Genomic DNA, 11,328 nt, shown 5'->3' on the forward strand with positions numbered 1-11,328 from the left:
GTATCTCCTATCTTGTATGTGAACCCAGAAAAATCAGAAATTTCTATATATATCTAAAACATCTAAAACTATTTTAATTTAAATCCAGAGTTTACATAGGCAGCTTAGCTGGAGACACAAGCAGAGCAAGAAGGTGGCTCCTCTCTCCCTCTCCCTGTCCCATCTCAGCTTCCCCACTCCAGCCCTGCTCTCCTCTGCCGTGAGCCTCCTCTATCACACCCACGCCCTGCACAGCCCTGAGCCAGGCCTGGTGTGGTCTGGGTGACAACATGGTCTGGGTGTAGGGCTGTCCTTACTTTCTGTTCTCCATTCCCATCTGAACCTAGGTTAGAAAGGTGTTGGTCCAAACCCAAAAGCGCGATTCTTTTTACACATTACTAAGAAAGTGGCCTTAGTTCTTCCAAAAAAAAAAAGTTATTATTACCAAAGAAGAGATATCACATTTACTTAATAGTTAGTAATTAGGACTAATTACCTCAAAGTGAGGTAATCCATTCAAACTAGTATAAAACAAGTGAAAATATTTTTTAAAAAAACCTTTCATGAATCTTAAATTCTTCGTGAACTAGATTACCTGTTCTCAAAATGGAGTCCTCAGACCAGCATCACAATCACTTGGGAACTTGTTAGAAAGGCACGTTATTATTGGGCCCATCCCAGACCTACTGAATCAAAAATTCTGTGGGCTGGGGGCCAGCAATCTGTATTTTAACAAGCTGTCCAGATGACTCTGATGCATTCTGAAGTTTAAGAACTCCCTAGTTTGGCATACAAGACTTTTCAAACACCAACCTACATTTCTTAACTAAATCCCTACTGTCCCATACATCAGTTTTATACTGGGGGAAAAAAAACAACAAAAGAAAAAAAATACTTTACTGTTTTCTGAGCAAATTCTATGCTTTCCTACTTCTTCACACCTTGCTCCCTATTAGGATGTCCTACTTTTATACAATCTCACCAATTCTTCAGCGCCTAACTCAAAACACACCTCTTCCATGGAATTGTTCCTCCTTCCCATAGCACATGTGGCTTTGTCTTCCTCTGATTTTTTTAGTATTTGATAGACACTAAGGCATATTATACTTATCTCTAAAATGCATGAATTTCCAAGAGAGACTATGTTATCTTAGGACAAGACTTGTTTTATCTTAATCACATAGCATCTGGCCTGATATCTTCCATAAGTAAGTATGAGATGAACTTTTATTGATAATAATCAATCTCTAAAAGGAGTGTGTCTCAAGTCTGGGTCCAGACCTCTCCAGACCTCACCATCCTGTTCCCTGACAGTAGACCATCCCCTCACTAGGTCTAGCATCCTAAGCACAGGGAGCCTTGACCTCTAAGACAGTGTGCCCTCCCCACCCTCCCAACACCGAATAATCTGGATTAGTGGTATTTGGATTCTGCAGGGCTTTGAAATGTTACAATCATAAGGCCTTTGGCCAGTATCTGTTCAGATGAAGTTAAATGAAGATCTTTCTTACCAATATCAGTTTCTCTAACACATTCTTGCACGTTTGCTTTCTGTCACTCAGCACATCCTTTTGCTTCATTAGGACACGGTAGCGGCTAAAAAATTCTTGGTAAGTCCACCTATATAAAAAACTCGCATCAGCTTACTGGAGGAGGTAAGAATCTCTCCCAGAGGATCCCTTCCATAGGAAACCTGCCACGCTCACCGTGAGGGGAAGCCCGCTGCACTGATGCGGATGGTTTCCAGGACGCCGCATGCTCTCAGCTGCTGCACTGCTCTCTTCTCGTCAAACCTGTGTGAACAGCAGTGATACAGAAAGAAGCTTGGCAACAGCCACAAATTACTCTCCTCACTCCAGAGATCAAACCCTTTTGTAGGGAGCCAGATGGAAAAATTAGAAAAGAAAACATTCAAAAGTTGGAGTGGGGATCACAATGGAAAACTCTGTGTGACAGTGGGGAGGAGACAATCAGCAGTAAAAATAAAGAGCAGAGCCATAAACATTATTTGTACTTCACACCACAAACCTGTAACAAATACCACTGGGCATATTTAAAGAAACCTAAAACTCCTTAGTACTTTGCCCATACTCATTAAATGGCTTGATCTGATGAGCTGTTCTCTTAGTTCTTTAGCTCGCCACATATAGCTTCCCTAGAATAAAGACTGGCCAACTCTGGAGATTTCTCTAAGAACAAATTAAATATGCCCCATCCAGTTATTATTTTTTTAAATATTGGTGTTCTAAAAGTTCTATTCAACTTTGTGTGTACATACAAAGGACTTATAGTGTCCACACCAATATCAATTATTTTTATTTTGTACTGTATCTTATATACTTTATATTTATTTTACTCTAGACAAATGGCATCTTAACATTACACTGACACTAAGAGAGGAAGTAGCAAGGCCTGCCCCTTGCTGGATGGTCACTCTTTGTACTCCCCCAGCTAAGCCCTCAGCACCTTATCTGACCTTTGTGCTATACTGTCTTCTTGAGTGTTCTGTTGGCCGTGGGAGATGGGGTTGGCTGATGGAAGGTAATGGCCCCTAAGGTTGTCCAGGAGGTGGCCCAGGCTGTGGCAGCTTTTTCTGCCTCCCAGTGCCTCCAGAAAGCGCTTCTTGGCAATCAGGAGCATATAAGTCTTTCAGAACTGCCCTGCATCTAAGGCAGAATCTCAGAGGGCAGGATTGGCAGGGGTGGGAAAATGAGCACTCGTACCCTATGCAGTGAGAGTACCCTTCCAACCTTTGGTAAGTGTGCCTAATCTGACCCGCAAATTCCCCTTCTAGAAATATATTATCCTAAGAAGATAATCAGGCAAATATATAAGAATGTTTGGCAAAATATATTTATCATAGCATAGCTGGAATGGTCATCATTTAGGGAATAATTTAAATAAATGATGACATATCTATATGATGAGATACTATGTAGTCATTAAAATGATGATGTGGATTTTTATTTACTAACATGTAAAGCATCCACAATTTATTAAGTTAAAAGCAGATACAAAACCACAATTACAGCACAAGCCCCTTTTATTAGTGTCTCTCTCGCTCATACACACACACCACAGCAGGGAAGGAAAGGATGTTAGTTGGTCAAGAAGGATGTATGTGAGTTAATACCAGTTATCCCTTAGTGTATTATGAATGTTTTTCAATTTTTATGCTATTTTATATTTTTTAAAAACTGCTTTTACAATACATATGCATTACTTTTAAAATTAGAGAAAAACTGCCATTTTGAGGAAAAAAACCTTCCCCCTCATACATGGTATTTGATGTAGGGCAAGACATTTGGTAATAGTAGACAGGCTCTGATGGTTTCAACAGCTGGAAAGTAGCCGAGAGAACTGTGAACCTTTGCCAAAGCAGCTTTATTCCACCGGGCTCTGGTTTTAACTAATGCCCAAATTAACAAAAGCCCAGAAAGATCTTGAACTAAAGTAAATTCAAAACAGAAAGTAGAACTAGAAATGCCAGGTGCCTGGGTGGTTCAGTCGTTAAGCGTCTGCCTTCGGCTCAGGTCATGATTCCAGGGTCCTGGGATCGAGCCCCGCATCGGGCTCCCTGCTCCGCCGGAAGCCTGCTTCTCCCTCTCCCACTCCCCCTGCTTGTGTTCCCTCTCTCACTGTGTCTCTCTCTGTCAAAAAAATAAATAAAATCTTAAAAAAAAAAAAAAAAAACTAGAAATGCCTGGTTGACCTCAACTTTTAAAATCTTCAAAAGGCCAGCTGCGAATTTATTATCACATTCTCCAAAGGAAATGAAAACTAAAAAAAAAAAAAATTATTAACTAGTGATTTCCCTCTACAAGACATTTAGATTTACCCAAATATTTTTTTTCCTTCTGTTAGTATGGGAATCCTTATGAGACTTGGACGCTTTTTAACTCAGTAGTTGAGAAATACTTACGTGAATGGGAACTTGAAGTCATTGGGCTTAATGCAGCGTACATAGTGAGGGGTAGTGGCATTGAGGGTCTCCATAAGCAGGTGAAGGGAGTTTCGGAACTGCATGAAAAACAGAAGAGAAAGGGCCATCAGGGTTTTATCAAAATCGATGTTGTAGGGGCACCTGGGTGGCTCAGTCGTTAAGTGTCTGCCTTCGGCTCAGGTCATGATCCCGGGGTCCTGGGATCGAGCCCCACATCGGGCTCCCTGCTCTGTGGGAAGCCTGCTTCTCCCTCTCCCACTCCCCCTGCTTGTGTTCCCTCTCTCGCTGTGTCTCTCTCTGTCAAATAAATAAAATCTTAAAAAAAAAAAAAAAATCGATGTTGTAAAAACAATTTAAAATTTTTTCCAGTGACAACTATTGGAGATTTGGAGATGATTCTGCCTCCTGTGAACTTGACCCAGCCTCAGAAGGGGGCTGCTACTAAATAAGCATATAGGGCTTTAGGTTAAAATTTGCTTAAACTCTGCCATTTATATGCTTATTCTACTAAATATATATTTGTTCTCCTCCCACCACTTTTCCCTGCCACCCCTTTCTTATTTTCTTAGAGCTGTTTTAGGTTCACAGCAAAATTAACTGAAGAAGGATTTTCCATACACCCCCTGCCCCATCGCAGGCACCAGCTCCCCAATTATCAGTACCCCCAACAGAGCAGTACACTTGTTAAGACTGATGAACCTGCTCTGACAAATCAGTCACCCAAAGTCCATCACTTACATCAGAGTTCACCCCCCCTCCTTTAACACAGGCTCCTGTAGCTTTCTGTTGTGAACTCAGAATTTTGACTAAAAAATATCCTTACTTGAAGAATATTAAGTCCACTTATCATGTACACTGGGAATTCTGCCACAGGGGACTGAAGAAGTAGCAGGTGACTTCCAAGAGCGCCAGGAATGAGCGGGAGGGTGGGAGAGAACAGCCACCGTGGGGCTACCAACAGAGACACGAGGTCAAGCCTGGAGGCCCCAAACCTGTGTTGGGCCCTGCTTCCTATTTCACCTGGGCACACGGTCCCCCACACGGGAAAGCAAGCTGACTGGCTTCCCGTCCAGGGCCCCCAGCCTTGTTCAGGCACTGTGCATGTGTGTAGTATTTCCCACGCCCCACAGAGCCGAGGACATCGAAGAAAGGAGAGGGCTCTGCTCCTGCCCTGAGGGAGCTGGTGCTCTGTACAAATCCAGAGAGGAAATGGCCAGAGGACAAACCAAAGGCAGCAGTGGTCTGCGAGGGAGGATATGCACTACAAGAATCAAGACCTAGAGAAGATTATTTTGGGACAGGCTTAAGCAGAGTCATGGGTCTAAAGCTGGGTGGAGAGGAGCAGGAGGGGATGGTGTTACATGTTCTCATAGTAAGAGCTCTAGCCTTTCCCCACCTGAGGACCCCACCTGGGGGACTGACAGAGGAAGACTTGAGGCTTCAACTCAGCTTGAGGGGAAGGAGCCCTGCAGTGGCAGCTCCCCAGAACTGACCTGGTGCCCCACTGTTTTCTTGTGCTCTTTGGCCGTCTGGCCTGGTCTGCCTTTGGTGGGCTTTACAGAAATACGAGTGAGGGGCGTGCGTCCTGACGAGGTGGCTGATGTTGGACTGATGGCCTTCTCATCATCTTGAAATAATTCTGGTAGCATCTTAAACTGAGTCAGAAACAATAAAAGATAATTATACTCTAAATAAACTCAAGCGTAAACCTTCACAGAAGACTTGGAATCCACAGGGCTTCCCTTCCTTCAGTAACCCTTTACAAAGTCTCATTCTGGAAATAATCAATATCTGTGTTAGGAAACAAAGACATGAGAGGAAGGTGACACCAATGCTACAAAAATATAGGAGGAAAAAAATGCAGTGATTCTATGGCCTTGTTTGGGGGAAACAAAATCAAAACTACTCCCCTAACACTTGAAATCCTAATCTACAGAAAATGGCCACTATCAACATATTACTAGTCTTGAACTACAATTATTTTATGAGCAAAATACTAATGGAAAGTCCTATCTTATTACTTCAGTTCCACAAAATATTTTTTCATCATGCTTCATTTGTCTACCTACTAACTCAAATGGTGAGCACCAGCTAAATAAAACTCACTGAAAATCTCAGCAAGAAGGGTGTCACAAACTAGTTCTCCAATATTATAAGATTAAAAAATAATCATGAGGGCGCCTGGGTGGCTCAGTTGGTTAAGCGACTGCCTTCAGCTCAGGTCATGATCCTGGAGTCCCTGGATCGAGTCCTGCATTGGGCTCCCTGCTCGGCAGGGAGTCTGCTTCTCCCTCTGACCCTCCCCCCTCTCATGTGCTCTCATTCTCTCTCTCTCAAATAAATAAATAAAATCTTAAAAAAAAAAATCATGAATGAATAATTTTTGGAAAATAACACAGATTTATAAGGAAAAAAATTAAAAACCCTGCCATTGTCCTGTATCCTTTTATATTTGTTTTCAAGGGATTGATAACTTGATTGCATAATTCCTGCAATCAATTTTGTGTTGTACCAGGTTAGCACTATGAAAGATTATTAAAAGATCTGGCATTTAACAAGTGGATAGATGGTATTAGTCAGTATGGAAGGGAGAGACTTTATGGAACGAAAGAGACTTCAAACTAACCTACAGGAACATCTTGACATACGTATATATCTTTTCAACAGTGACACATTCTGCATTAAATAAATCCTTCAAATTAAAATTACAACTACCTATTATTTGTCTAATAATCTCAGAGTATCTCCAGAAGAAATAATTTTCTTAGGAGAGTGCTTCCATTAAAAAACAAAATCAGAGAATTTCATTTGCTCTTAATGTGTATTTAATCATAAGGGTAATTTAGGAAATAACTCATGATGTATAAAATAAATTGTTATACAAAACATACCAATAATGGTTGCTTGCTACACAAATGAATGTATCCCTTTTATAGAAAAAATAATATATTCCAGCTTGGTTGGCTATAAAGAGGAAAATATGTTGCACTACTATCTTGTATTACAATGTTAAAGCTGTGATGCAAAGGGGAAAAATAAGAGTCTCTAATAGACTTGATCTGAAAACCCAAGCTATGTGTACCACGCACCATCCCCCAGCTCCAGCTGCAGCAATGCTACACAGACTGCAATTACTCCAAATGATTCCTCAGAACCCACAGCTACCTTGTGATAATTAAGGATCCACTAGCCAATAAGAAAATTAGTCAGAAGAAAGACACGACTGATAACGGGTACCTGGGGAATAAGAACCTGTGAATGTTCCATTTAAGCCAAATTACCTAGGCAGAGTAGTGACACCAGAATTTTATGGTTTTCATCACTATTCATAAATAGAAATGATTTATAATCTAACTGAATAGTACTCAGGGACTGGCACTGGGAGAGAATTTTCTCCTATACATCAGTCCTATAAGCTATAAAGCATTAATGCCCAGTGCTTATGGGTGTAAGTAAAAAACTGACGGACACTTACAGACACTCAGAGTCATTATTTTTCTGAGGGTTAAAACTGGAACATAATCTTGGCCAAGAGACAAGTGAAAAAATGCTCAATATCACTCGGCATCAGGGAAATCCAAATCAAAACCTCAATGAGATACCACCTCACACCAGTCAGAATGGCTAAAATTAACAAGACAGGAAATGACAGATGTTGGTGAGGATGTGGAACATTACTCAGACATCAAAAAAATGAAATCATGCCATTTGCAACGACATGGATGGAACTAGAGGGTATTATGCTAAGTGAAATAAGTCAATCAGAGAAAGACAATTATCATATGATCTCACTGATATGTGGAATTTAAGAAAAACAGAGGATCATAGGAGAAGAGAGGAAAAAATAAAAAAAGATGAAACCAGAGAGGGAGACAAACCACATAAGAGACTCTTAATCATAGGAAACAAACTGAGGTTTGCTGGAGGGGAGGGAGTTGGAGGGATGGGGGGAATTAAGGAGGGCATGTGATGTGATGAGCACTGGCTATTACATAAGACTAATGAATCACAGGCCTGTAACTCTGAAACCAGTAATACATTATATGTTAATTAATTGAATTTAAATTTAGAAATGTTTATAGCATATTCCCACAGAACTTAAAAAGACTATCTCAGGGCGTGTGGGTGGCTCAGTCATTAAGCGTCTGCCTTTGGCTCAGGTCATGATCCCAGGGTCCGGGGATCGAGTCCCGCATCGGGCTCCCTGCTCCGCGGGAAGCCTGCTTCTCCCTCTCCCACTCCCCCTGCTTGTGTTCCCTCTCTTGCTGTGTCTCTCTCTCTGTCAAATAAATAAATAAATAAATAAATAAATAAATAAATAAAATGAAAAATAAAAATAAAAATAAAGACTATCTCAGAATAAATTAGGAAAACAAAAGTGCCTGTCAGTAGTCTAGATTCACATGAATAATTATAGATTTTTAATGAATATTTGAATATTCATTTTGCTAAACTAAGTTTACTTTGAAATAATTTGAGTGCATAAGGCCATGTTTCCAGTGCATCCCTTTAAAATGATACAGTGGAGCACCTTGGTGGCTCAGCTGGTTGAACATCTGACTCTTGATTTCAGCTCAGGTCATGATCTCAGGGTCCTGGGATTGAGCCTCAAGTCATGCTCCCCACCCACTGCGGAGTCTGCTTTCTCCCTCCCACTCTGCCCCCCAACCCCGCTACTGCTGTCTGTTTCTCTCTAAAATAAATAAATAATTCTTTAAAAATACATACATACATACATAATGCAGCAAAAAACCTGTTTTCTCTCATAGTCTCTTACAAAGGCACAAGAGAGTCTAGAACTGTGGAGACAATTTCACATAAAACTGAAAGACAACATTGCATAGTGGTTAAGAGCAGACTCTGAGCCAGACAGCTTGTGTTTTAATTTGGCTTGAAAACTTATTAGCTATGAAATCTCTGTGCTTCAGTTCCCTCATCTGTAAAATGGGAGCAATGATTATATCACCTCATTATAAAAATTACATGAGTTAACATTTGTAAGGCATTTAAAACAATACCTGACACACACTAAGTGTTATGTATTTGATAAATTAAAAACTAACGGTAAACCTGATTTTGTTAGAAAAATCATTACTGTTAAAAAACAAAAAAACTAATGCTTAAGTAATTAACACTTTAATGAATATATAAGCCTATACATTGTTACCTTGCTGGATTTCAGAACTTTAATTTGTTCTTCAAAGACAGTGTCTTTATTCTTTTCCAAAAAGCCTTCACACTGGTATTCCACCTGAAAACACATGCAAAAATCTTCTTAACAGACTTTTTGAACGGATATTATAATCATCAACAACAAAAATATTTATTAGGTTCAGGCTATATGACTGGTTCTCAGCAAACTGGTTATCAGTTTTATTCTAAGAAACCAGTACCATTCTTGGGAAGAAGTATGTTAACTCTAGAGTAAAACTCCTCAAATACTGCTTTTCCTAGGGAACAGTGGTAGTGCTAATTAGTTATGGTCTAAAAGATCCCCCCAATTCATAGGTAAGCAGACTCCTAAGAAGTTGACTGTCTTCTCCCATGCTGGTGGTAGAGAGCTCCTCCACAGCTAAGTCAACGTATCTTCTTGTGACTGAGATCACCATCCAGGAGCAGTAGTTCTCTTGGGAGAGAACTGGGTAAACACTGTATGATTTGGTAAGTGGAACTCCTCAAGAACGACTGTTCCTGATTCCAAAACTCCAGTTTTGGACTTCAGGCATCTACCATTCAAGTTGCTCCCCAGGCTACAACACAAAGCCCTTGGATGACCTACAAGTCATTCCTAGGTTTCCAGCTAGGATTACGGAGACTCAGAAGGCCCTCAATTCCTGAAGGAGATCCCAGGAAGCTTGCTCCCCTATACCTACCCACACCTCCTTTAAATGTAAATTAGTCTCATCACCCCTGATTTTCTGAGTACACTACTGAACTCATGAAGCAGCAAGTCCTGTTAGCAGGAACCCACTGACTCAATCACAGCCTCTATTCTGACCCCTCCAAGGTTTTCAGCAATCTGAGGGAGCAACTGTAATCAAACACATTAACATTTCTACACTGAAGTATGCAAATACCCAGCCTAAGTGAGATAAAGACTATACATAACCTCATGTTAGTTCAAGTCAGAGATCAGGTCTAGACATAAAATGAATTATGAAAAGACTTTTTAGTTTTCAGAGTTTCTTGGATTTCAAAATTATAGAGGATTGTAGGCTCATATTTATTTCATAATATAATTCCATTTAGTTTAAAGGAAGAGAAAACCAACAAAGCAACACTGAAAAATACTTTTCCTATAAGACACTAAAGAATGCAAGTTTCAGCAAAGATAAAAATGGTATCTCCTGACTATCGATTTTCTTCCTCTTTGAACTTAAATATTCAAAAAGAAAAAAGATAATAAAGGTTCCTTACTTTGTCAGCAAAATGTTGGATGATGAAAGCTTTGTTTGATAGACGGGGCTTTTCAAAGAGCGCACATTTGTTCAAATGTGTGTTGTACAATTTTTGGGCCCAAGTGTCATCTGTGCCTTTAGGCATCTACATTCAAGGGAGAAAAGAAACAACAACAACAACAAAATAAGGTGAAAATTGTTATAAGGCTCTTCTGAGGCATCAACCAGGAGACCATTTTTTGGCTTTTCTAACAACTTTTATATGCAATTAGGAACTCATTCCTTCCACATTACTCTGTTAGATGCCAAAAACTAATTACTAATGAAAAGCAATGATTGTGACCTTCTTATGGGTGACCCAGCCCAATCTTTGGGCAACTCAATCTGCCTATACCAGGAATCATCAAATAAATATTCTACCTGCTTTTAAAACAACAAAAGCCTCACAAATAAAAGATGAACTATCATGATTTTATGTGGGTTTTTTTTTTTTTTTTTTTTTTTAGGTAAGCTATATGCCCAACGAGGGGCTTGAACTCATGACCCCCTAAGATCAAGAGTCACATGCTCTAGCAACTAAGCCTGCCAGGTGCTCCATATCAGGTATTTTCTTAAATTTGTTAAATAAAGGTAATATCTGCACGGAGTGAAATATTTTCATAATTCATAAAGGTTTAAAATGAAGAAAATATATTTAAAATAAATATAATTCTATTTATGGCCACTAGGTTGTTACTCATTTTTGTTATTGTGAAAATGGCCACAATTACTTCTTTTACATATATACCTTGGATACTTTTGCAAGTATATTCATAGGGTGAACTCCAGCAGTTCCACTGTTGGGTCCAAAGGTACATGTGCTTATAATTTTGATGAATATTGTCAAATTTCCTCAAATATATGCTGTATTAACTCACATCCAACCATAAATGAATGGTATTATCAAATTTAAACTCACCTATCTGGGGTGCCTGGGTGGCTCAGTCAGTTAAATGTCTGACTCTTGAT

The 11,328-nt window shown here is 39.8% G+C and overlaps 1 protein-coding gene across 4 annotated transcripts in view; it reads right to left on the bottom strand.

Moving 5' to 3' along the window:
• The window catches only part of MYO5A (myosin VA), a 192,804-nt gene that overhangs the window by 69,914 nt on the left and 111,562 nt on the right, over nucleotides 1-11,328 (bottom strand). For all 4 annotated transcript variants that reach the window (XM_034994273.1, XM_034994272.1, XM_034994271.1 and 1 more), the window contains exons 13-18: nucleotides 10,340-10,465; nucleotides 9,090-9,173; nucleotides 5,416-5,577; nucleotides 3,902-3,999; nucleotides 1,686-1,772; nucleotides 1,491-1,599 (exon numbers count right to left, since the gene is read on the bottom strand). In XM_034994273.1, the coding sequence (XP_034850164.1) occupies nucleotides 1,491-1,599; nucleotides 1,686-1,772; nucleotides 3,902-3,999; nucleotides 5,416-5,577; nucleotides 9,090-9,173; nucleotides 10,340-10,465 (666 nt within the window). The remainder of the gene's footprint in view (nucleotides 1-1,490; nucleotides 1,600-1,685; nucleotides 1,773-3,901; nucleotides 4,000-5,415; nucleotides 5,578-9,089; nucleotides 9,174-10,339; nucleotides 10,466-11,328) is intronic.

This window comes from Mirounga leonina, unplaced genomic scaffold, assembly GCF_011800145.1.
Source record: "Mirounga leonina isolate KUSES-001 unplaced genomic scaffold, KU_Mleo_1.0 Mir_91, whole genome shotgun sequence".
Lineage (NCBI taxonomy): Eukaryota > Metazoa > Chordata > Mammalia > Carnivora > Phocidae > Mirounga > Mirounga leonina.